The sequence below is a fragment of the Triturus cristatus genome, chromosome 3_1 (assembly GCF_964204655.1).
Source record: "Triturus cristatus chromosome 3_1, aTriCri1.1, whole genome shotgun sequence".
NCBI classification, from domain to species: Eukaryota; Metazoa; Chordata; class Amphibia; order Caudata; family Salamandridae; genus Triturus; species Triturus cristatus.
Window position 1 is genome coordinate 495,561,892 of NC_140583.1, and position 27,325 is coordinate 495,589,216.

The window sequence follows — 27,325 nt, forward strand, 5'->3', positions numbered from 1 at the left end:
GGCTGAATATAGAAATATGATGGAGACCCCAGAACAAGGTATGCATTCATCTCACAGTCTGGGAAATGCGAGAGTGATGCAGATCATGGCAAACCACAGTTGATCTAGGTCAAACGACCGCCACAAACTACTAGTGATAATGTGGTCTAAACATTGTGACAATATTAATATAAATTAATAAGCTGCTGTCGAGGAACTTGCTAAGAAACATTTAAAACACCTGCATCGGAATCTGCGGAAAAAATCTGACAATCGCTGCATGCTTTCATGCAAAGAAATGCTGAAATGATGAGCTAAGTGGCACAAAGCTATTGTGTCAGCGACTGTGAACCCGCCAAATGTTTTCCATTAACTTTCAGTATGGACTTCTCCAAGAAGAAGCTGGAGATGAATACACAGGCACAATCTGTAAAAGTAGGTTAGAATCAATGGGGACCCTCTCATTTGTGAACAGCTAGGATGTTAGATTATGCTCGTAGGTGCTCTTTTTTATGCCACGTATAATTTAGCATTCGCTAGGCCATTTTCTCCTACAGGCGCTTTTTACGTACTATTCAAAACTAATCCTGTTTGATTTCGAGACATGCCCCTTGCTAAGTTTTGTTTCTGTAATGAGTAACTGACAGTGCATAGATTTCTCCTCGTTAGAGAATCTCTCCCACCTGTCTGGTGGTGTGATTGCAGCCCAGGGTGGAACGGCCTTGAGTGTTCAGAGCCATGCAAGATACGAGAGGGAGAGCCTTTTTCTGTCTTTACACTCTTCACCCACATCTGTTGGGAAAATTCCACGGTGGACATGTACTAGTTGATAATGCAATGCATATAATGTATCTTTATGCTTACTGTTCCCTCTGTAGCACTCTCGAGACTAGGCAGACGGAGCCCCGCTCTGAGTGCATAATAAATAATTATTGGTGTATATTCTCCACTGTCTCTCCCACTCTTCATTTAGTATAGAAGGCAGAGAGGTGGTCCGAGGTGACCCGGGTGGCCCTAAGTGGGTCACTTCCTTCAAGGATGACTAGGCAATGCTATGACCAAAGATCCAAAGAATTTACAAACCAGACAGTTTTGTGGAGGATTTCCTCGAAAACAAAATGGATTCTGTTCTGTGAAGAGTTTAAAGCGGATCCTGCTCATTCTATTGACAAGAAGGTCAATACGCATCATGTCAGGAGCTACTCTTTAGAATTTCACATTCAATGTTGTACTTGGTTCTTCTGATTTCATCCATTTCCTTCTCCGGGATGTGGCAAAGGAGGCAGAAGAGGAGGTTATAGCCGAGATGCTGCGCGTTCTGTATAACAAACCCTATTTTTGCTTGACCTTCATGTCTATGTGCTGAAGATTCGCAATGGAATATGGACCTCCTCTCAGACTTCAACCCACCCCCTATGTGGTACCTGCAACACTTTCATGGCTATAGAACAACAAGCGTAATGTGTCAAAAATAGAAATCTTAGCAACCAGGACAATTTTGAGTAACTCATCTTTGCCAATAAGAAGCCTGTATTTAAATGAAAGAGGCAGTGCTGGAGTGAATGCAGTGGATTATTGAGGAGTTCAGACCCCCAGGCTCATCAGTTGGGCAGAGTCAAAAGAAAGTAGGTTTGTTCTATTGCTCTATTAAATTGCAGACTTCGTTGACAAGGGTTTTGAAGCGTACACAGTTGTTTTTTTAAAACTCTTAAGTCTTAAACCAATGGCAGGTCTGTCTCAGAGGAGAGACCCGCGCTAGACTTTAAAGGCAATAGTGATATACAGCTCGTATTCAGCTGACAAAATATTGTCTATCTCAGTTACCTTTGGAATGCAACTTTCCAACAGCTAAACTACATTGTCACATCTGTGTACTTATTCTCTCAATAAAAGTCAGAAAGCGCATGGGCCTAGTCTCAAATTGGCTGGATTTAGATATTACTCGACCCTGTGGCTAGAAAAGGATTTCCATACTGTGCATTTAAGCTGAATCTTTCAGTTAACTGAAGCCGTCTTAAGCTTCATACACTTAACCACGGGCGTATCGAACTACATTTACACGTCTCACGCTTGATGCAATGCGCCATGTGTCAAATAGGACTAAAAAGCTGGGCTCGTTTTAGAAGAGTCTAGTGCTTGCCAGGTTTTGCTACACAGAACTTAACGGCCACTGACACAAGGGCTTTCGTGTGGCTGTGAAATTATCTCGGCACCATGAACAAAGACTTTAATTTTAAATAGTCTATGAATTTGCACAGAGAGCACATTGGCTGCTTTGCCAAAAGCGCAACAGGATTCTTATCCTGGCTTCCAACACCAATGCTTGTTTGTAGGAAGATCCTGTCATCGTCTTGAATTATGTGCATAAAGTAAGATTGTGCTTTGATGCAGGGTAAAAAGTGGTATGTCGGTTCTAAGACCTGTACAATTAATTGGGCATGTAAAGATACCATGCAACATCGTTGCTACAGATGCGTACTAGGCAGTAGTGTCTTTATATTTTCAACTGAAACATTTTGTACATTCTACTTGTCTTTCAATGAAAGATGTTTTAAGATTACAAACCCAGAAGCACCAAAAAATATGGTCATAAATAAAACTTTATTAAAAAAAATACAAATTCTTTTTTATTAAAAAAAAAAACGTGTAACGGAGTCCATAAATCTGCTTTTAAATGTTCATTAGGCATACTATAATTGGAATAATATATTTTTTTAATATCATTTCTGTAACACCTATTTCCCAGTTTGAGTCAGCAGGCACAGACTATTTAAAAAGCTTTGGTGAGTTCCTGATCTCATACAAACAAAAAACATTCAGCCACGTGCACCGACTGTTTCTTGGGATCTGTAAATCAGTCTTAAAATTCTGTTTTATAGTGACCTTAGGCCACTTCAATTTTAGATGGATTCCATTAAATAGTATAATAATTCTCACTGTCTGCAAAACTGCAGCTAAGTGTTTGTATTCCTGAATCCTTCTCTATACCATGTTAAACTTCAATGTCATTAAAAAGTACAACAATCCTCTTAGAAATTGAAACCATGAAATTGGCCTCGTTCCTGGGTTTGATGGCAGTGAAGAAAGAGGTAATAGTTTGGTGACTGCCGTCGTCTTCGAGAAGTGGACACAAAGTCTGATCACTAACGGTGCTCTCCACAAGACTCCAAGAGATCTCTCTGGTCCTTTTTTGGAGCGATCACCAGGTACTTTGATCATTCAATGATAATTGTGTCAAAAGAAGAGGATAGTCTACCAATCAGTTGATAAAATGGCACCACAGAATTGAGCTAGGTAGGTCTTGGAAAGGTGTCAGACATCCTAGCTTCCAGATGATTGGTTTTCCCAAAAATCGACTACTTTATTTTCAGGTAGACCACTCTGGCAAGTATTGATGTAGTCCTTTCCATTCTGAGGAACTATGTATTGCAGCAGTTGGGCAGAATCTTTTTCTTGTCTGGAATGCTCAGTTTGGTGATAGTTTCTTGGTTTTCTTCATTCAAATCCACAGTTTTCTTCACCTCCCTGTACAGAGTAGATCACATCACAACATGAAATTAGCCAACGCACTCAATTATTTTGTTATTTCATGCAAAAGGTCAACAAAGAAGCTGATATTAGTTGCAATTATTGCCAAAAGTCGGATTTCCAAATTAAGACTAATTGCTCTGAAAAAACACAGGCTAAATAAATCAGCTCAATATAAGACGTGGTCAGTAAGTCACTTGTTGCATAATTCTTGGTGGGCTGTATGAAACATTTAAATTTAAACCACTGGAGGGTGCTGAAAATCATCACACAGTATATCACGGGAGATGGACCGGGCAAATCATTTGATTCTCTCTCAATGTGATGTGTCTATTCTTTAGTAGAACCACTCTCTAGCTAAGCTATGCCCTGCTTCAGGGACAAACCTATAGGCGATATATTTACATGGTGACCATGGATTAGATAAGCGGATATAGCCACTTAATTTGTAAACATTTCATAACAGTAATAACATTCAATTTTTCATTCTGCTAGACAGCTAGGTATTCTGTTTTGTGCTTCACGAATAGTCATATTTCCTCCTTAACCAAATTCCGACTTGCATTGCATTTTATTTCTTTGTGTGGCTGTTTGTTGAAGAAAACCTTACAGACTTAGTATGGTAGTTCATTTGATTGCAAAGGACTACTTTTATTGCAAAGGGTGACCATTATAACATTGTGTCAAATATTGGTGATATTTGGTGAGATTTGTAGAACAAAGCAAAAACCAAAGGAAATGATGGACGGAGTGTTGAACATTGCAAGCACTCACCCTCCCCCAGTGAACTGATCTGGGTATAATCCATCACCGTTCTTTAGCCCACTCTGCCACCCCAGTTCTGACATGGCCATATGCAAATCAGTCTGACCCAGTGCCTCATGGGAACAGTCCAGAACGAACTGCCAAGCCATGTCTTCCCTGGACCGGAAACAAGCTTCCTAGGACCGGTTTCTGGCATTTCAGCCGTCTTCAGCCAGGCTTGCTTGAATCCAGTGGCAAAGTGAGCAAGGGACTCACGTCTGAGCATACCCTGCCAACTTATGGCGAACAAAGCTTGCAATGTTCAACACTCCGTCCATCATTTCCTTTGGTTTTTGCTGAGATTTGTAGAACACCAGTGACATGCCCAGGAATGCACATGCAGGGCCTTGGGCTGTCAGTCAGAAGCATGCTTGTAAGAAGCTTGTTCTAGGATGGTGATGGAATCCTCTTGTATAATCTAATGCAGATTTGAATGCCTTTTTCATGCATATTCCTGTGCTGGAAATCTGCGGAATTAAGTGTGCATTATTGTGTAGACCAAAGAAAATGCTATGCCGATAGTGTTCTATGAGAATGGCTTTGCTATACTTTGCATGATTTCTCATTTACCTATACATCTTTGGTAAGATATGATTACGTTTGATACAATCTGTTCTATTTTACTAGTATGTTTTCTTAACCATTTAGATGTTGTGGCTTTAGCTACATTGATCTTTGGGAACCTTGGTACACACCTTATAGGATTATGTTTGAGCAGCTACACATAGCATAGAATAATGGTTAAGTAAGTTGTATGCGATTAATGAAGATATAGGTTCAAGACTGACTGCTGCTTTGCTTTTATATGATTTATTATTCTGAATTCAGATGTTAGATTCAAACTACTTGTGCATTATGCTTCATTGAGTTTTATTTATTTATAGTCTTTGTTGTTGATTAGCGTTCAAGACTAAAGTGTTTCGCTAAAAGGACCATGAAAGCATATTAAGGATCCTATCAGATGCACACAATGGAATGCAACCAAGGGGCATGGCAAGGAACTTGGTTAGCCACTACCCAAAAGCAGGTTTCGCTTTGGCCCCCTCTTTTCCTCCAGGATGCCATGACAACTTATTGGGCTTATCACTTGATGGGTATATCCTTTTCATACCCACAAATGATGTGGTCTTTACTCAGTTTAAAGGTGGCTTTTTGACTACTTGGCACCTTTTTTTCCTGCTGGTGTATGATCAGTCAAGGTAGCCTTTATTTCTTAAATATATCAATTTGCTTGGTTAGCCTCCTAGGTGTGAGATTTCCTGCATCTTGCTCAAGTCTATTAACTTCCAGAAAGAAAGTGGGCTAGGCAAGGGTACTGGAGATTTTAGAAGTAAAGGTTAATTCTCCCCCTCCACTTTTATTTCTATATGAGGACTACAAATTACCATCTTTTAACACCAATGACATTGGTGCAAACAGTGTTGCCCGATGTGTATTTCAGAAAAACTTTACTCATGGCACACAGGTCCTTTTACTTAGTTATGGACCAGGGATTCCAAACCTCTCGCCCCCAGCGGCAGCTTCTCCGTAATTATGGAGTAGCATCGCCCCACTGCGCAAGCAGATAAAAAATACAATGATAATAAAACAATTTTATTATAATTTTATTTTTCACTGGGTGAATTGATCAGAGTATAGGGCAGGGCAGATCCAGGCATTCCTAGATTGACAGCAGCAAGGACTGGAGGAAGGAGTGGTGGTGGGCACTGTAAAGGCGCAGGTCGGTTTGGCCGTCTGTCTTGGGACAGCCAAACCGACATGCGCACTTCTATTTTTCCAACACAGCTGTGTTGCACAGCCGGGTGGAGATTAGGCACAGGCTCTCCGCACCTTAGTGAGCACCTAACCAGGCCACTCAGACCAATCCTGGAGTACTTTCATGCTGGGTAATAGCATAAGAGCAGCTTCTGGTTTGGGTGGGGAGTCTTGAGAGCCTGTACTGGCCCATGAAATTTCGGGAACAGACTAGCACTGAGAAAGCCGGCAGCCATAGGCAAGTCTTTTAAAAAAAAATATTTACCCCCACGCTGCCCCACTACTTTGTATTGGCAGCAGCTGCTACAGGCTCAGAAGCTTTTCAAAGTGGTTGTCTCTCACCATGGACTAAGTCCGCTCCTTGTAATTCACTTCCACCTCAGCCCCTATATACCCATCTGTAAAGGTGCATGTAAATCCAGAGATTTCCAGAAGGATTATTAAAACCTTACATTAGAAGATTATGTTCTCTTTGCACTCAGGGGATTAGTTGTGTTGCTTTCACCTACAGTTTCTCCTACTTGCCAGTTTGTCAAGAACATCAGAGATGTCTCTGCTAATTTGAGGGAATGCCTTTTTCAGAACTTTGAAGCCTGACTGGGACAGGGAAGTAAAGTCATAGCACGAGTGGTGGGCATTTGAGAGAAATTTGACTCAAACAAAATAACCAGCTATCGGTGTTCAGTAACAATGTTTTTAACTCTAAAAAACACAGAAATGTACTAGTTAGTTATCTCAAGTAAGTACAACTTGTGATCTAATTTAACTAAAATGCTCTCCCTTGACATGCACTGCTAATTACCCCACATATTACATAGTTCATGACATCATTGATAATATCACTGCAACATGTGTGGGAACGCGAGCTATAGTTGAATTGGAGCATGAGTTATAGTTACTTGCAATACCTATAACTTGTGAATTTCTGTAGTTTTTAGAGTTTAGAACGTTACTTTGTTACTGAACATTCTCCTAACTACGTTACTTTAATCTTTTCTTTTTCCAGTAAACCCACATGTATGTATATATATATATATATATATATATATATATATATATATATATATATATATATACATATATACATATATACATATACACATACATATACACATACATATACACATACATATACACATACATATACACATACATATACACATACATATACACATACATATACACACACACACACGTACACAATGCAAGTCAAACCACACATACCTGCTTCTTATTTTCTTCAAGATTTCAATACTACTGAAGTAATTGGTAGTATATTGACATTAATCTAATTTAAGCGATGTAAGATTTCGTAATGACTTCCTATGCACATGCAATGTGAAGTTTACCTGGCAAGATGCAGAACCGCTTCCACCACATTGGTTCCCTCCTTGGCACTGGTCTCACAGAAGAGCGAGCTGTAGGCCTGAGGAACATGTACACAACGGAAACCATTAGCCACCTTGTTATCTCTCACCACGGAGGGGCGTCTCACAATGTTATTACTGTTCGGCCTTAAACTGTAATGCAAGTAACCACATAGGTCTGAGATACAAAATGCTCTTAATCTTTCTAATGAAAATTAATTGTAAATATAATTATGTGCCTTCCAAACAGGCGTCATGGGGGTGATAAGCGTTATGGAACTGCTATTTTCAATGAAAAGATGCAGGTTATGTGTATACGTTTATATGTGCAAAAAGTTAAAAACAAATATCAGTGGTGTGTGTTTTTTGCTTAGAAAGCAGTTAATTGGTGAAAAGGCTCCTGTAATACAAAAGTACAACAGGGTGCATATCACAAACATGAGCACCCATCTGGCGGGATGGCAACAACAGTCTGACATCAATCACTAGGATCAGTGTATGCTCAAACTCAATATATAATAAAAGACTGCTCTGAGCAGACACAGCTTCTGGGGCATCAGGTCTGTCTGGCCAGGGTCCCTTGCAGACCCTTTCCAGGCAGGGGAGACCAATGGGAGTGTGGCGGCGCGGTGTTATGCTCTCATGGAGGCCAGGGACAGAGCTAGCTTTCGCAGGCTCTTATGGCTCCAGTCAGAGCAGGGAAACAGTGGTGAGATCGGAGGTATTGTGGCAGCTGGGATTTGCAATTTCCAATGCTTGTATACTCAGGTTGCTCTAACTGCTCAAACGTACAGGCTAAGCTCACACAGGATTGCGCAGTGAAGGGCCTTTACGCCACCAGCACAGGTTGGGAGCCTAAAATAGTTTCACTCCTTGGTTTAGCAGGGGCAAGGAATCGAGCCCCAAAGCAAATATAAGCTCACATACAAGCCGATAGGCCAAGTCTCCATCATCTCTCCGCTCTGGCATACCAAAGGGCCAAACTAACTAAAACAGACCCCTCTGGCACTGGACACACTAAGGAGGAAATTCTGAAGCTCCTGATAAACTCAAATCTTCTTGCATTCCAGAAGGAACCTGGAGGAAATTCACCTACCCAGCAAGGAAGTTCCCCAGGGACACATCTTTAGTGATCCAAGCCTTGATGCAGGATCAGCTCAGATGCCAAGTCAAAATGCCCCTGATTGACACTTTGAAAAGCAACACGTGCACATTGGTCTAAACTACTCTGCCCATAGGCATTGGTTAGTACTCAAGAATGGCATCCATGAGGAATAGCAGGAGGATATAGAGATCTATGGCAAGACCACCATACCTAGAAAAGGGTGTTTCCATATATTGTGCTGTAACCAGTGGCAGCTGCTGCCAATAGTGGGACAGCGCAGGGGAAATCAAAAAAGGTACTTCCCTGCTGCAGTGGTGCTCCTTCAAATTTCCACAGCTTCTTGCATGAGCAGATGTTTTCTGCACAGTTGCACAGGCTCCCAGACATCCCACCCAATCAAGACACTGCTCTCATACTATTTATTAACCGGCATGAGAGAAGCACCCAGGATTGGACTGAGTGGGCTGGTGTGACTCTCACTCAGGCATAGGGAGTCTGAGCCTTTTCTCCACCTAGCTGTGCAACACAGTTTGGTTGGAGGTATCGAATTGCGCATGTCCGTTTGGCCATCCTAAGACAGCCGGACAAACAGACATGTGCAATTAGATTTCTCTAACCTAACTGTTGCACAGCCAGGTGGAGAAATAGTGCCCACCACTCCCCCTCCTGTCTACTGCCCATAGAGGATGGCCCGCACTCCCTAGACTCGGCAGACTTGTCTCAGTCAGTGAAAAATAAAATGATAATAAAATAGTTTGTCATTTTATTTTTCATCTGCTGGCTCGAGCATTGGGGCGACGCTCCTCCACCATTACAGAGGAGCCACCGCGGGCTGAAATCACCTTTCAATGTGCTACTGCCAGAGGCCTGAAGGGCTAAGACCTCCCTTGACATGCAGAGATTTACTCAGCCATCCCGAGCAGCCAGAGCATGTTGCTATGAATTTGTAGCTTGCACCATACTGACACTTACTGGAAGAACTTTATTATTTCATTAAGAGGACTATAAAGAAACCCTAACTTACTGCCAAAGGGGATACCATCCATTCACTAAAGAAGCGAATTCATTGCTGTCACTGACATAGGACCATCCCTTGAGGAGATGTCTGCATCTTGTAGACAAATCTTTTCCATTCTATCCAAACCTCCATTCTTAATCCTCAAACTGCTTGCCAGTGACTTGGCTTTGCTTGGGCCCAGCCAGGCCTCATCGGCCACCAGTAACCAGGCGCGGCCGGCACAGGAAACCGGGGTGGTTGGGGAGTTAACAGAAGACGGGATAGGGAAAGTAAAATAAATAAAACCACTTACCTTGCGCTCTCGGTATTGTCGACAAGGTACGTTTTTTAAAGATTTATTTTACTTTCCCTATCCCGTTTGTCGGCTCCCCCCTCTGCCCTGCCACACCGCTGTTACATGTGCCTAGTACCGCATCTCTTTACTGATCATCACATAGATCCCAGGCCCTACAGTCCTGCCTACAATGATCTTCAGTTTAAATGTATGGGTGTGCAGTTCCTAAGGCTCTGTCTCACGGGAGATCACTGTAGTCAGGACTGTAGGGCCTGGGATCCATGTGATGATTAGTAAAGAGATGAGGTACTAGGCACATTTCTCACGGGAGAGAGAGCCGGAGTAGGCGAAGGGCTATTCACCACGCCACTTCGAATCGTGTGTGAGCGATGCGCTCTGGAAAATATCCAATCAGCTTTAGACCGACATCAATACAACGATACAAGGTGACACTCAATCTTGTACGACATAACAAGGCTGGCCACTTGATTAATCTGCAAAAATTGAATGCTCCAGCCCTGCAGTAGTGTAAGACTATTAGGAAGTTATCCTTACTCGGTCCTAACGAATTGCCAATAGACCCGTTAGGGGCTGATGAGGCAAGAAACATGTTGACCAAAGCTAAATAGCATGCATGCTCTATAGAACCATTACTTACGATACGAGGTACACCATTTTTATTTACGTTAGCGAGAAGCATTAATAACATTTATTCGATAAGAGTCTCCCTAAACCTATTTTAAATCACACTTACTACACTCATCACTTTAGTTCACATACCCTCACTCAAACGGCTTTATCAAAAGAACTCTACCAAAGAGCCCCTTCGCGGGTTCCAGTCGGGTTTTGCAGCGCCGGCCTGACAAGGAGCACGCCCAAATAATGAAGCATGACACCTTTCAGGGTGTGTGAAGGCACTTCCTCCATTTGGAGGTTATTCCAGAGACCTGACCACCACTATTCTCCTTAGGACCTGCACACCTATATATTTAAACTATTGTTACTAGGGAGTTCTTGTGCTGGACCTGTCCAAAAAACTCCAGGTTCCTCTCTTTCAAGTACAATGATCTTCAGCCACCTGAGACCACCCATCTGAAGCTCTGCACCACCGCCCAACGTTTGTCGGAATGCAATGACTGAGGATGTTCTCTAGCTTTTTCTTTTCTGATGCAGGAAATATGTTTATATTTGTATTTCTTAGTTGGGAATTGTTTATTAAAGGTACACTACATACAATTTTATTTGGTGTAGAGGCCAGTTCCTATTTTCATGGGAGGTTTCATTGAGGTTGTCATGCTGAGTCCCAGCTTTATCTGTCTGCTGGCTCACTCCAGTAGCTCCAAACCATCTGGTGAGACCTACATCTATCACAACACATCACAGAGAAACTTGTACAAACGTTTGTGGAAACACCAGAGTTGTTGACTGGCTCTCGCTGGCCAATACAACTGCAAGGCGATTACTCCTGTAACTGCAATCTGATTTCTGTCAAGACCCATCTCAGGACAAACCAGCTTTAGAATTAGGGAACTGAAGCAATGCAGAATCAGATAAATCAGAAACATCATGGTTTGAATTACTCACCCAAGGGGACAGGTTGTGAAGAGGTTTGTGTTGAGTCTGATTCTAAGAAAGATTGTGGAGTCTCCCGGCTACTGTGATCAGGGAAAAGGTGGGTTGATCCTGAACAGAGGAGTAACCATTATCCTGGGAAATCCATTGCAAGGCCCAGCTGACCAGAGGCCCGTCAAGAGGAAACCCTGAGGAACTGAGCCTGTCCAGGAGTCACACGGTCACTCCATATTAGCTCCTCAATAGGATTAAAGAACATCAACTGGGTTGAGGATCTGCTCCAGCAGCTTCATTCTTGAGAAGGTTGAGCCTGCATCATGTTGACCCATATTGTGTGTTAAAGTCCCTATAGTTAACTTTCCTCAGCCTGACAGGGAACAGGAGACAGTTGTTCACTGACCCCTGGCATCGGGAGTACTCCTGATGACTAGGAGGTTAACCAGATTTTTCTAACTGCTGCAGCATCTTTCTAGCCCTAACAGTTCAGGAGGTTTTATAGAATAAAGTTGGGGTGCCTCTTACTGCTGTGCAAACCAACCTCCAGGGGCTAACTGGATTTGCTGTCAGTGACTCCAGTTTAAATTTCTTCTGTAAGTCAAAGATCCCAAAATACAGGTCTCAACATGGACAGACAACCTCTGGCAATCTTGGGGGAATGGCCCACTATTTTCTAAGTGTCACCATCATCAGCTATAAGGGACCTTAAGTGGTACCTGGACTCCAGTAAGGAAACTTTGTCCGTGAAGAGATGCCAATGACCATACACAGAATCACAAAGGATATCACCACAAGTGGCAAGCACGAGCGAGGAAAAAAAAACTCCACTCTAAGTTTTTCTGAACTCTGCCTGCTGCACGGAGCATGGAAAACTCAAACTGAACAGAGTTCACCGCCCAGGCCAAATTAGTAGTAAAGAACTAATTAGCTTGCCCACAGACAGCTGTTGTGGTCTGTAGCCATATGCTACAACACAACATCGCTTTACACTAGGGAAAAATAGCAAACAATATTTCTCTCTACTTAGCTCCTTTATTAGTTTGAGGTCGTGAAGAGAGACAGGCTATAGAGAAAACTGACAAAAAATGAAATCAGAAAATCTCATAATTACCAAAATTACCCTCTGGCACACGGACCAATAATCAGCTAGACATGAATGGAAATAGTCCAGTAACGAACCTTTGATGGATCAAACAGGACTGTCTGGGAGCACCATTTTTATTCATGGTCAGATTTTTTTCAAAATAGTTTAAGTTACGAATATCTAGCATGGTTATATATGGATGATATGGTTCTCATTTCTTAAACACGACAAGAGCTGCAACATCTGATCGACAAATTAAGCTAATACTATTTAATTGTCTCCTGGTTCAAGACTGGGGAACCTAAAGCCTCAGACTACTTGGTACTATGCAAATATTTTACTAACTAAGAACATTTTATAACACAAACATCGTTATCTCGAGTACAACAGTTATTTAATACTTCGTTTTTTGAACCCCCAAAGTTTGGGCACCCAAGGTTTAGAGCAGTGATCGGTAATTGGGGGTGAAAATCAGCTACTAAAGGAAAATATTTTCTATGTAAAAGAAAAATTGCGTTTCTATGCTGATTTTATCAAACCCAATTGCTGTTTCTTGAACAATTGATTGTTGCATCCAATTTCTAACACACCAAGCACTAGCAAAGACAATGGGTGTGGCTTTGATGAGCTTACAAGTGTAATAGGAAACATGCAAACACGATGCTTGTATACATTAGTATATTAAAGCTAGGAATGTTTTTGTATGGTTTGTTTACTATTCATATTGGGAGAGGTGTGGTGCAGCGGCCAGAGCGTCTGATTTCGGAGCGCCGAGCTCGCGGTTCGATCGGCTGTGGCAGCTCAGCATCATGGGACTCTGGGCAATAGCTCACTTAAATTTACCGACGTCCCCCAGCGCCTTGAAACCCTTAATGGGTGATATGTTCGCGCCTTACAAATAGGAATTTTTTATTTGATATAAACTCAAAAACTAAATCGCCAAATGGATAACAGCTGCAGGACTAACTTGTCTCGGACTTTGGGTTCATATCAATAAAGTTTAAATGTTATTAATACCGGTTCGTGAAAATGCGCATCCCAGCATTGTATATGTACTCCTTAACTCTGGGCGACACTTCTAAACCTTGAGCAGTAAAGAGCTCGGGGTGTAGACCAGAGGGAGGCGTTGCTTATGTACTGAACTGCAGGGCAAAGAAGGGCAGACAGCAGGAGAGCGCATGTTAAAGAATAACGTGAGAAAGTCACTGCTGCGTGAGTGGTAGAAGGAGGAATGTAGGTGTGCCTGCAGCACCATGCCTATCACAGGTGTGTCTGTGCAGGAAGGGTGAGGGTAAAGGTCAGGCTGAGCAGTGGGAGGCGGCTAGGCGGAGCGCTTGTGCAACAGAAAATCTTGGCAGGTGTGCTATGGCAGTACATGAACATGTCTGCATGTGAAATACCTGCACGAGTACATGTATGTCTGAGCAATAGGCGGGAGGATACTATTGTATGACGTTTGAGGGCAGGTGAAGGTGACACTGCAGTACTGAAGGAGGTGCACATGTATGTACTGGAGGCCAGGCACAGGTGATTGATTGGTGGAAGGGTAATCATGTGTGTCTCTTAAGAGCAGGATGCTGCTACGTGTGTCTGCACCCGAGGGCAGCTGGTTCATATCTGTTAGCTCAGTGGCCAAGGTGATACAAGTGCCCCTGTGTAGTTGAGCGAGCCCCTGTGTAGTAGAGCGAGCCCCTTTGTAGTGGAGCGAGCACATATATGTTTGGAACAGAGGAGGAGGGCCGCCTGTGCAGTGGAAGTTCGAGTCAAAGAGTGAGTGCAGAGGTAGAGCATGCGTGTTTCTGCGGAATGAAGCCTGGTACAGAGTGAGTGTGCTTGCACTGTATAAATACATACAGGAGGTGTGTTTATGTACCAGGTGGGGGGTGCAATGACACTGGTCAGAGGCAGTTGTCAGAGTGCATGTGTAGTGGTTGCTGGTACTGGAGTATCTGTGCAGAGGATGAGAATCCATTCTTAATGCAGGTCCAGGATGTGGGCCTGGGGCTCAGTGGTGGCAGGCATGCAGGCACGGATGTATCGGACATCGACCCAACCATTGTGGGCATTACAGGGAACTAGAACCAGCAGTAAAAGCATAAAACACACAAGACAGCTCACGAGGAGCGCCTCGCCGGCCGCAGGACACCAATGAGATCAGCATTCTTTCGGATTCTTCCGAAGTGCAGAATGGGCACAACTTTCCCAATGAAAGGAGCTCGGCTGTGGACTGTATTAGAAAGGTGATAAACATGTGGAACAGCCTCATCTGAATGTAGGGGCGTGGCTTCAACAGGGGCGAGGCGGGCGGGGTATTTGGGGTGTTACACCCCCTAATAAGGCAAATGCTACTTACCAGTATGCATCCGTTCTTGGCATGTAGAGCTGCAGATCTACACACTGCATAGATCGCCATCTGTTGTTGGGCCCGGATGTTGCAGTTTTTCTCTTGGAAAGTCTTTGGAAGTCATGAGGTATGTGACTCCTCCTTTGGATCGTATTGCGCATGGGCTTCTGCTCCATCCTTAGATTGTTTTTCGCCAGCAGGGAAATGGAGCGTAGTAATAAGCAGTGAAGATGCCCATGTGTGCTGTATCTAAATAAGAAACTGGAACAGATAAAAGTAGCCGGGGAGGTGGGTGGGCGTGTGTAGATCTGCAGCTCTACATGCCAAGAACAGATGCATACTGGTAAGTAGCATTTGCCGTTCGAGGCATATGAGCTGCAGATTACACACTGTGCATAGATTACATAGCAGTACTCGCTCCTAGCGGCGACCACCAGTATCTGTTGCAGTGGTTTGAAACAATGTTTTGAGTACAGCCTGGCCCACACTAGCTTGTTGCTTAGTTTGCACATCTACACAATAGTGTAGAGTGAAAGTGTGCGGTGTAGACCATGTAGCTGCTTTGCATATATCATCTAAGGGGATGTTCCTAAAAATGACATGGAAGCCCCTATCTTTCGTGTAGAGTGGGCTTTAGGGGGGGAACAGATAGCGTTCATTTTGCTTTGTTGTAGCAAATCTGTATGCATTTAACAATCCACCTAGCTATCCCAGATTTGAAGATGGCGTTGCCTTTGTGTGGTGGTGAGAAAGACACAAACAGTTGTTTGGTCTTACGAAAGGGTTGAGTTCTCTTGATGTAGCAGAGTAAGGCTCGTTTGACATCTAATGTGTTGGGAGCTCTTTCTGCAATGGTCTGTGGCTGCGAGAAGAATACGGGTAGTTCCACAGATTGGTTTAGGTGAAATGGAGAAATTACTTTAGGGAGGAATTTTGGATAAGTGCGGAGAACCTTGTTATGGTGCAATTGCAGAAAGGGTTCTTGAATGGTGAGTGCTTGCATCTCACTGACTGAGGGAAGTGATGGCTACAAGAAAAGCAGTTTTCCATGTTAGGAATTGAAGTTCACATTTGTGCAGACGTTCAAGGGGAGGCCCCATTAGTCTTGTGAGAAGGATTTTTAGGTTGGTGAGGGTGGCACCCTGGGGGGAATTATTCTTTTGAGGCCTTCCATGAAGGCTTTTATGGCAGATACTCTAAAGAGTGATAGATGTTGCCTGTTTTGTAGATAAGCTGCTATGGCTGCAAGGTGCAGTCTAATAGACGTGTTGGCTAGATTGCATCTTTGTAGGTGTAGTAAATAGCCTATGATGTGTTGAATGGACACATCTAGGGGATTGAAGTTATTGTGACAATAGACCACAAAATGTTTCCACTTGGCTGCGTAGCAAGCTCTAGTGGTAGATCGTCTAGCTTCTCTAATGACGTTCATACAGTCTGGGGGAAGATTTAGATAACTGAATTCTAGGATTTCAGGAGCCAGATCGCAAGGTTGAGCTGAGCTGGGTCCGGGTGCCTGATCTCTCCATGGTTCTGGGTTTAGAGGCGTGGAGAAAGGTGTAACTTTTGGTGCGGTACTACAGATAGTTCCAGCAGTGTGATGTACCACGGTTGTCTGGCCCAAGTTGGAGCTACTAGGATGAGAGTAAGGGAGTGTTGTAATTTGCGCACCACTAATGGAATGAGTGGGAGAGGCAGAAAAGCGTACGCAAATTTGTCTGACCAGTTCATCAATTTCGCATTGACTTTGGACAAGGGGTGTGGATACCTGGCAGGGAAGCTTGGGCATTTGGCGTTTGTGGGTGGCAAAGAGGTCTATCTGTGGATGCCCCCACATTTGAAAGTACAGGTGAAGAGCTTGTGGATGGAGTTCCCACTCGTGGATCGGTTGTGTTTGTCTGCTCAGCAGATCAGCCATAGTGTTGGACTCCTGGGACATGTTGGGCTAGGAGAAAGATGTTTTGGGTATGGCCCATCTCCATATGATCTGTGCTAGCTGAGAGCTGCTGAGAGTTTGCCCCCTTGTTTTTGTATATAGTACATGGCTGTCATGTTGTCCGTGCAGACTAGGACGGCCTTGCCGGATATCTGCCTTTGAAAAGCCTTTAGTGCTAAGAATATGGCTAGTAACTCCAGATGGTTGATGTGGAGTAACTTTTGTTGAGGTGTCCACCTGCCCTGCATGGTGTGAGGTAGTAGGTGAGCTCCCCAGCCGGAGAGCGATGAGTCCGCTGTCAGTACTATCCGAGGAACAGGTTCCAGGAACAGTCGCCCTTTGGAAAGGTTTTTGGTGGTCCACCACTGCAGAGAGTGATGGGCACGACCGTCTACCAACACCAGATCTGTCAATTGACCCTGGGCCTGGTTCCATTGGCGCGCTAAGCACTCTTGGAGAGGACGCATCTGGAGTCTTGCGTGAGGTACTATGAATATGCAAGAGGCCATCATTCCTAGAAGTTGCATGAACACTCGAGCTGGAAGAGTGTTCCGGCTGAAATTTGGCGCGTAGAGCCTGAATGCTTGCTATCCTGGCAGGACTGGGGTAGGCTAGCGATTTTGAGGTGTCTATGGTGGCACCGAGGTATTGTTTTACGTGGGACGGTTGCAGATGGGACTTTGTGTGGTTTACTGTGAAGTCCAGTTCGCGAAGTAGCTGGATAGTGGCATGAGTGTGTTGTACACACTGGTTGTACGAGCTGGCTTTTATTAGCCAGTCGTCTAGGTATGGGAAGACGTGGATGTGTTGTCTTCGCAGGTGTGCTGCCACGACCGCTAGGCACTTGGTAAACACTCGCGGTGCTGTGGTGACTCCGAATGGGAGCACTTTGAATTGATAGTGTTGACAAACCACTACAAACCTGAGAAACGTTCTGTGAGCTTTGTGAACGGGAATGTGGAAATAGGCGTCCTTGAGGTCTAGGGTGGCAAGAAAGTCGTTTTGGGAGAGCAGGGGGAAGTACCTGCTGGAGTGTGACCATGTGGAAATGGTCCAAGTGTATATAGTGATTTAGGGGTCTGAGGTCCAGGATGGGCCTTAAGAGTGTCGTCCCTTTTTGGTATGAGAGAATATAGGGAGTAAACTCCCATATTTTGTTGGTGGGCAGGAACTAGTTCTATATCACTCTTTTGTAGGAGGGAGATTACCTCCTGCTTTAGAAGTGACAAATGTTCCTGTGACATTGGGCGTTTGTGTGGAATGTTTGGGGGGGGGGGGGTAAATGTTAATTCGAGGCTGCAGCCTGACCAAAATATTTGTTACCCATTTGTCTGAGGTGATAGTAGACTAGACAGGAAGGAAATTGTGGAGTCTGCCCCCGACTGGAGTGGGATGGTCTGGGGGGAGTGGAGGGAAGTCATTGGGCAGGAGTGGAGGCAGAGCGGGCGGTGTTAGTTTTGCCTCTGCCTTGGTTACCCCTGTAGCCGCCTCTCTGGTAACCCCTAGTGAAGGTGGATTGTGTAGGGGCTTTATAGGAAGTGGAGGCGCTGTCGGAGTAGCCTCCGGAGGTGCTTCGAAAAGAAGAACGGCAAAAGGAGCGTCTAGGAAGGTGCGACTGTAAGGCTCCCATAGACTTTGCCGTATCGGTGTCCTTCATTTTCTCAAGGGCAACGTCAACGTTTGGGCCAAACAGATGTTCCTGGTCAAAAGGGTGGTTGAGGATGGAAGCCTGCACCTCGGGTTTGAAACACGAAATTCGTAGCCAGGCAGGCCTACGGAGGACGACGCTGGTGTTATTTGCCCTAGAGGCGGTGTCAGCGACATCTATTCTTGTTTTTGTCAGGGAGGTGTTGCATTATGGCTTCTAGCTCATCATAATGTGCCCTGTCATATCGTGCCAAAAGCACTTGGGTGTTTGTAATGTGCCATATGTTGGCAGCCTGGGATGCAGTTCGCTTGCCAGAGGTGTCTAGGAGTATGGACTCATCAGGTGGTGGTGCCTCACCTGATGCCTGGGAGTTTTCACGTTTCCTTGCAGTGGAGTACTAGGGAGTCTAGTGGTGCGGGCCCTCTGATGTAGGTGGGGTCTGTAGGGGCAGCCTTATACCTCGATGCGTGGGTTGATGACCCTGGCCCTGACTGGATCTTTAAAGACTTCTGGCACGTGTTTGATAACCCCTTTAAGCATGGGCAGAATGGAAGTGGCCCTGTGTGTAGTGTCAAATGTATTTAGGAGGAAGTCCTCCTCCATGGGGTCTGTATGGAGATCAACTCCGTGGTAGTGTGCAGCCCTATGGAGCAGTTGGTTAAACCCCATAGTGTCTTTCGGGGGGGGGGGGTGGTCTTGAAGGTTAAAGGTCGTCCTGCGGGATGTTAGGGACGTCTGGGATGTTGTAGTCATCCCATGGGTCTGGGGAGCCTGTAGGAGTGGGGTCCCCTGTGGGTTGGTGAGGGGGTCCGTCCCCTGTGTCGTTGTAGACAATCATCCTCATCTGGAGAGGGTGTGGGGGAATGAGGAGGTGGAGGAGGCGGTGAGGGTAGTCTCAAAGGGGAGGTAGCAAAGTCTCTTTTTTTGGAGGTGGAGCTGGGGCAGGCTTCTCCAAGAGTCTTTTTGATGCAGAGCATCAAATGTTCAGTTTTAGGGTCTTTGACAAGTGTTTTTTGTAGTGGATCGGGCCGAAATAGTTCCTCTGTGAGGGGCCGATCTGTCGGCGCCGAAGGTGTCAGAGCGGTAAGTTTAGTCTTGGAGTCGGCATCGGTTCGTTGTTTTGAATCGTGTGGCTTTGAAAGGTCTGGTTGTTTCCTCGGTTCCGAGATGACTTTCGGCTTCGAGGTGTGGGTGTCGAGGGCTTTGAATTTTTTGCTCGGTTCCGGGGATGGTGTCGGTACCGAGGAGCTAGTGCTCGTCTTCGGCGCAGAGTGCTCCGGTGTGGAGCTTGGCGTGGAGGAGGAAGACTAAGCCATCTTTTTTGGTGCCGTTGCAGGGGGAGTGTTTCTCGGCACCGACGGCAGGCTGGCTCGAGCCCAAGCAGCCAGAAGGCTTGATGGGCTTCTTGACTGGGCCCGAAAGCGAGGTATGTGAAGTAGTGTCTTTGGTCGTGCCTAGGCCCGATGGCGAAGACGTGACCGAAGCCTTTTTCGATGCCGTCGGGGGTGGGGGTGGGGATCGATATTAGTACTCACGCCACTCTGTGCCAGAGTGATGTCCTCGACATCTGAGTCGTCAGCTTCGGAGGCGCTGACTAGGCCCTCTTCGGTGTGCTGGTCCTCGGGAACATCAACGCCTTCTCCGAAGATGTCGGGGATTGCAGTCGACGAGTGTGCCATGGTTCTCCTCGCCCTTCAGTCCCGAATGGTCTTCGACCGGAAGGATTTGCAAGCCGGACAGTCTTGTGTCTAGTGTTCTGGGGCGAGGCAGAGGTTGCACACCTCCTGGAGATCGACGACCGGAATCGAAGACTTCTAATGATGAGTCGCGTCGAGTGTGGAGATCGGAGATGGCGGGAAATAACAATCTAAGGATGGAGCTGAAGCCCATGCGCAATAAGATTCAAAGGAGGAGTCACATACCTCGTGACTTCCAAAGACTTTCCAAGAGAAAAACTGCAACATCCGGGCCCAACACTAGGTGGCGATCTATGCACAGTGTGTAATCTGCAGTTCATATGCCTCGAACATATATTTTCTGGTAATTAGTTCATGTACATTTGCTTTCAGTCGGGTTTGGGAAGGTGTCTGTCGGATTTCACTAGGACTTTTTACATAAACAGACAAATCGCATACACACCATCTGTCCTTAAAGCTCTCAAAACTGTTGGTTATTTTCCAAAATATTGTGAATTCTCTCACTTAGCACCCCTCCAAATTCACATTCCTTTTTACTGCCCATTAATACCCTCTCAAGCACCCTGCTTGTGGTACAATGTATTTTATCCTTATATAGTTGGGAAATCTGAATCCACCCCCACCCCCAACCCAAATTTACTCAAGCAAGTTATGGCCCTGTCTTAATAAGCTCCATGTCGTTGGGGGATGTAATAACAGTTCCGGGTGCGCATCTCATTGGAGTATTAGATCTTTAACACATGCCATTTAACTAGTTATCTGCGGGGGCTGCTGTCCCCAGCCTCACTATATGCAACACATAATAGCTCTCTGGGGGCGCTGTACACCCCCCCTCAGCAGTGTCGGTTGGAGACAGCCTCTTTCAAAGGTCAGAAGACCAGACGACCTGCCTCTTCCTGATGCAGACTCACTGAATGCACCAAAATGACAATTGAAACTGGTGACACTGCAAACACTGAACAGCTGTCCTGGAGGTTAGCCCAGGATGTGAATGAAACTGATAGTCAACAGCTAAAGGAGGCTAGTCCATTCTATGTATGCCAACTGTGGGATGAGCCATGATGTGAATGACATCTACAAACCAATGGCCCAAGCCCCTTTGCAAAATTCCTTATTCTGTTATTAATCCATTATTAATATTGAGTGCAAGAAGCTGGCAGGCAGCTGAAGCTGGTTATGTGCCATACCCACAAATGAATGGATCGTTATGAAAAAAGTTATGAAAAAAGTTTATCAAAAGTTATCCAAAACTGATTTAATGAATGACATCATAACACCGGTTCACTACTGAAAAAGCGCAGTTTTACATTCGCATAATTAACGCATTTAACAGCACAATTTGTTTCACATTGTTAAATGCCGTGTGCATATTAACTAGAATAGGTGACCACATCTCATAATTATTAACAGCACCAGAGTTTAAAAGGTAGTACAACCTAAAGTTGACCATACTCTCGTGACTACCATCTTCCTGATGTCTAAATGAGTAGGCCTTTCATGGCATATTTCATTTCTGCTTGTTTTGCACGTTATGTAGTTTTTCATTGCAGATGCTGAGTTTTCCCAGATGTCTTTTGCTACCTAGTGAATAGTTTGTTTCGTATTAGACGGCTGATGACGAGGTTCTCCTCAAAAGAAGAAGGTGCCAGGAAACGAGAGCAGCTCGCGAAAAGAGCAGACTGCATCCGAACAGTCTGTCCAGAGTAACAAGTCAAGGGCATAGACATGCATGGACCATTGTGCTGTTCTAAGAATTGGGAATTTTACCTGTCCCCAGAGTCTGGACAAAGAGGATTGGCTCCAGAGTAAAAAAAAAAAAAGCTGTATTGTTGCAAACTGCCTTGTTGAATAATAGTGTGTTCCGAGGAATAGAGAGGAGAGATGCTTTCTGACTTAGAGCTAACGAGACCCTTCTTAGCTATGCCGATCTTCACTGCCCGAATGCAAGGGCTTTATGCCTGAGCATTCATATTCTCTCAAAGAGTTGTACTTGGTTTTCTGAAACTGACACCTTACCTTATTTGCCTAACCAAATGTCCCTTCCTGACTTATACATGCTTAAATTAGATAAGGGAGGTTTGTTCATGTGGCACACTTTGTATATTCTGTAATTTTTTTGTAGTTATTAATTTTTTATTCTATCTCATGCTGAAATATCGGGTTTTTGACCATTTGACTTTGTAATGATGATACTTAAATTCTTAATGATTAATGATTTCCCTTTAAACTCACTACAACTCTATTATTTCCTGTGGAATCCCATTGGTCTTCACGGTTATGGAAATGTTTGCAAGGATTGCTCCTAGATTTCTCTCCTCGTCAACTAACAAAGGTCCACACGGCCAGTGGAGGGTTTTGTTCGATGATTACACCAAACGATTGTGATTCAAGAATCCCTGCTCCACTACCCAGTTCACTTGCAGCACTAACCATTGGTGTTGCTTCTATTGAGGTGATCTGTAACAATTCAAGGTCATATTTCTGAAATGAGGCAGCTCTTGCATCATTAAAAATGCGCTGCTTATTCTTTCAATCATCATGTTTTATTCACAATGAGTTTGCTTCCAGATTATGTCACAATAAAACCACTAAAAGGCACCACATGGGACCGCCCAGGTTACCCTCAGGTCTGCATCCAGGAGCTGCAGTTATGTTGTGTTGCGCCTACTTTCTATCTGATCCTGCTCTCTAGCTTGCTTGTGAAGACTTGCAGAGAGTGTACTTTAAATGAGTGATGTTGGTGTACACGGAAAGAATGAGTACAGATTCTGTCATGGAAGCTGCGAAAAAAGGTGTTGCTTGGTTGGCTAACAGTCCCACCTCAGTTATTAGGAATCAGTCAATCTTGGCTCTCGTAGAACGGATTCTAATCGCCTTGTTTTTTGGCCACACATTTCAACAGTCAATCATCAGATGGCTTACTCCTTTGGTAGATTTAAACTATATTAGTGAGTTTGCCATCTGCTCAATCCATCCATGCAAAAGATGCTCTGAGGTGGTTATTCTGGGTTTCAGACACCAAACAAATATATAAACATCAGAATTAATGCTCAGAGCTGCAAATAGGATCATAGTGCATGTGAGTTTCCCCCCTTGTATGTCTAAAACACACATGGGCTCAGTTCTAATTCACATTTGCTGACTCACCCGTGCTAGTTTCTCCCCATCTGAAGTGTGGATGCTAACAGATTCTGGCATTTCTTCTCGAAGATCAATCTTGTTGCCGATAACCATGAGCGGAATAGGTTTATCAGTGGAACTCTAAAACATGAGAAATATTAAATATACAAACCACTCGGGCATAAAAACAAATCTGGCACAGACTTGAAAGTCATTACTAGACATTAATGCTCTCAAAGAACAGATGCGTAGGGGTCAAGAACCTACACTAGTTTATTTTCTTTAAATAAAAAAAATTAGAGTACTCTAGCATTTATCTGTGTGGATGTAAAATACTTTAAAGGACTACAGAATACCTTCTTTACAAGATTCCGGATAGTTTCCAAAAGGGAGCCAATTCTTCTCCAGTCTGAAGAACTTACAGTACCCACACTTCATTTAAGCCCCATCCTAAGCTGGGACTTAAACTGCATCCTACAAAGAACATCGGTAATGCTTAGTATTTTGTGGGGAAGCTATGGAGGTCTCTGCCTCTCTGTAGTCGAGGTGACCGAGGCCCCACCCACCTGAAGGAAGTCCACAGTGGCGAGAGGAATGGCGATCGCGGCTGAACGCTGAATGCAGAACGCTGTTTTGAAATCAAAGTCCCTTCGTGCCCCCCATTAATGCGTTGACGGTACAGTGCTGAGGTCAACGGAAGTAATTAGGAGACAGACCACAGCAGGGACCGCGAGCGTTCTCATTTGGCAGTCAGTACCGTAATTGGGATGAAAGGCTACGGAGACCTTGAGGTGAAGCAAAAAAAGGCTGGAAAAAGCGAGGCTGAGGCAGCGCGCGGCAGAGGACGGGGAACAATCGCTAGCAATCAGCCATGACCGGTAAGAGCCTTCTATGAGGCAAGCTGCTCCAGGTTCCATTTCTATGCCTCGTGAAATCTGGCAATTAAGACAATCTGAGTAGCGCAGCAGCGGAGACCCGCACCTGGATAAGAGCTGCAGGAGTATTAAAAGATGGTTTCACCGGAAGACAGATTTCGTGAAGAAGCTGGGGCAGGGGAGTCTAGAGGGAAGAGTAGAGAATAGGACCTGGCGATTTGGTGTTGCCTATAGTGGTTTAGCGGAGGTGGAGTGAGAAATCTGCAGGCAGTTTGCAAGCCTGGGACTTTCAAGGGAGTAGAAATGTATAATTACATAGCATAATGGGAAGACACCAAAAGCAAGCCAACGCGGTAGCCAGGGTAGAAGTGAAGACCGGAATGAAAGCCAAAAAGCATATAATACTCTGCCTCTTAAATCCACGCACTACAGCAGTGCAGCAGCCGCTCTCTGAAACAGCTTAAATTGTCGAAAACATCTTAAGACAGCAGCAGCTAGAGAGCGGGCACAGGTCTCAAGATATGCTTGGTGGTGTAGCAGAGAAAAGCTAGGAACCACCTAGCCAGAGGATGGAGAATCTGCACAAGAAGTCTGAGCTCCCATGCTCCGGGGTCAGCTCGCAACAAATGGAAGTGAAAATGCTGCTGAATCTAATACTGGAGGAAATCAGGGAGATGAAAAAATCCCAGGCACAAGAGACTGCCTCTCCATTTAACACTGGAAAATATTGAGGCATCAATTGCTGAGTCTAGGATTGCTCACTTAGAGGACCAGATGTGCTACACAATCTAGAAAATCAACGAAGTGACGGCAGATAAGACCGCTCAGGAATCAAAGCTGGAAGATTTGGAAAATCACTCGCACCGTTCTAGTCTTCGAATAGTAGGAGTGCCTGAGGGAAGCGAGGGTTCCAATACCCTCCGTTGGGTTGAAACATTTATCAAACAAAAAGTGCTCCCAGACCACGCTGGGGATCTAACATTAACAAGGGCCCATCGGGTTCCAGCTTATCCCTTTCCAAATTCAAAGTACCCTCGCACAATTCTAGGCAACTTCTCTGATTATAGAACTAAAGAGAATGTTTTGACGAAAGCTATCCAGCAGAGGCAATTCGCTATATATGAGGGCACAAACTGTTGGATTTTCTCAGACAGGTCAGCAGGGGTGGCGCGAAGATGAAAAGAATTTGTGAAGATTTTTATTTAAAGCACTAGGGGCACAGGCATCCATCACACAGCAGTCAAAGTTAAGGGTGCTTATCAAAGGGAAGTACCACTTGTTCATGCAGGTAGAGGAAGCCCAGGAGCTCCTGAAAGATCACTGCTACAGGATGAATCAGCTTTAAAGTTGTGTCCACTGTGGAATATTTCTTCGGCTGTATGGGTGGGGTTTTTCACTGAGGGTGCAGGGTCAGGGCACCCTATTAATAGAAGGGATAAAATGTGGTTTGCGGGGATAGAGGGGACCACATTTTTGGGGAGGGGAGGAGGGGGGGAGAGTAAAAGCAGTAGTAACATGAGCAGCAGAAGGGACATTATTGGAAATACTCAGGATTGTGAGTTTGAGGAATCTGGTATAGTCTATATAGATGCATTGCCAAAAAATAAGCAAGTGTAGTATTTTTTCCGTGAATGTTAACGGGATACTAAAACAAAAATATGGAGCATTAATTCGATGGTTAGCTTCCTCTTCACCCCAGGTCTTATTTTTGCAGGAAACTCACTTAAAAAATAATTCCCCAAATCTATTTCTTCCTAGATGGTATTCACATGCCTTTTTTGCTTCAGCAGGCCTGGCCAAAAGAGGGGTAGCAGTATATTTCTGCAGGGGTCTTCCCTGGGAATTTGGCCACATTTGGAGAGATCCCCTGGGTAGATGGATCTGGGTTGAGGCCACACTAAATGGCACAATATTAAATTTTATTAATTATTAAGTTCCTATCCCGGATGACACCACAGCTCTACTTTTCTCAGGGGAGTACCCGGGAAGATAATTTTGGGCGGCGAATTTAATTTTATTCAAAATGTAAAGACACTACGAATAAAAATGAGAGCTAAAACCCCAAACCAAGAAAGTCTTAGAAGTATTAAGACAGGAACATATCTTGATAGATCCTTGGCGTAATCCCAATCCAACAAAACTGGAATTTTCCTGCTATTCTAATCAGTTCCACACAACATCCAGAATTGATTTGTTTAAAATATCTCAATCCTTGGGCTATATAAGCACTGAGAGAAATCCATTCTCTGACCACTCCCTTATCAAACTTGAAGTTGGAATTGAGGAATGCAGGAGGTCAAGACCCAGGTGGATCGTCTCCTCCTGCAGGATCCTCATTAGGTGGCCGGTACAAAGGCGTGGATTGCCGAATTTTTTAAGATAAACGAGAACACAGCAGAAATCTTTTCTGTATGGGGTGGGTTTAAGGCAGCCCTTCGCAGGTAAATGATAGCACATTCAGCCGCTCAAGCTAATAATAGGAGGGAGAAAATCCTTGAACTTAGGCAGGCTGTAGAGAAGGCAACGAAAGTAAGAAATACACAGCCGGCGGGGAAGGGGGATGCCAGAGCTCAGTTAGGGCGAAATATGAAATGAAGGATTTTTTTTTATAATAGAAGAGATTGCCAGCTCCAGAACATAACAGCGAGTATATGAGGAGTCAAATGGCTGGCAAAATGCTTGCTGGAACTACCAAAACTAAGCAGGAAGCAGCCATGATCTCTGAAATCATTGACCCAAAGACAAAAATCTCTTTAACTGATAAAGATGATATAGCTCAAGTTTTTTTTAGAGCATTACTCACAGTTAAATACTTCCAGATATGAGGCAGGAGAGGACCAGATTAACAACAACTTATTCTTGCAGGGCCATTGGTGGAACAGCTCCAGCTGGATATTTCTGAAGAAGAAATTATATATGTGGTAAAGTCTATTGCTGGGGTTAAAACCTTTAAGGAGTTGACTGCCTTCTTGGCGAAACTGTTAAATAATATCAAACAGGGAGGGTGTGTCCCCCCAAATTTTAAGGAGTCCTTACTGGTTAGCTTTGTTAAAAAGGGAAAAAGCAGAAAGGATGTTAATTTATACAGGCCAATAAGTCTTCTTAATGCCGAATTTATAATATTAATGAAAGTCTGGGCACATCATTTTACCCCTATTGCTCAGGCTTTAATCCACTATGATCAGACTGGGTTCATTGCAGGAAGATCAATGTTCACTAACA

General features: G+C 44.3%; 1 protein-coding gene across 1 annotated transcript in view; it reads right to left on the reverse strand.

Moving 5' to 3' along the window:
- Nucleotides 1-2,561: 2,561 nt before the first annotated feature.
- Nucleotides 2,562-27,325, reverse strand: part of LOC146860464 (ras and EF-hand domain-containing protein-like) — a 222,550-nt gene continuing 197,786 nt past the window's right edge. Inside the window, exons 15-17 of the mRNA XM_085644353.1 lie at nucleotides 23,256-23,369; nucleotides 7,416-7,492; nucleotides 2,562-3,504 (exon numbers count right to left, since the gene is read on the reverse strand). Of these exons, the coding sequence (XP_085500479.1) occupies nucleotides 3,399-3,504; nucleotides 7,416-7,492; nucleotides 23,256-23,369 (297 nt within the window). The 3' untranslated portion in view covers nucleotides 2,562-3,398. The remainder of the gene's footprint in view (nucleotides 3,505-7,415; nucleotides 7,493-23,255; nucleotides 23,370-27,325) is intronic.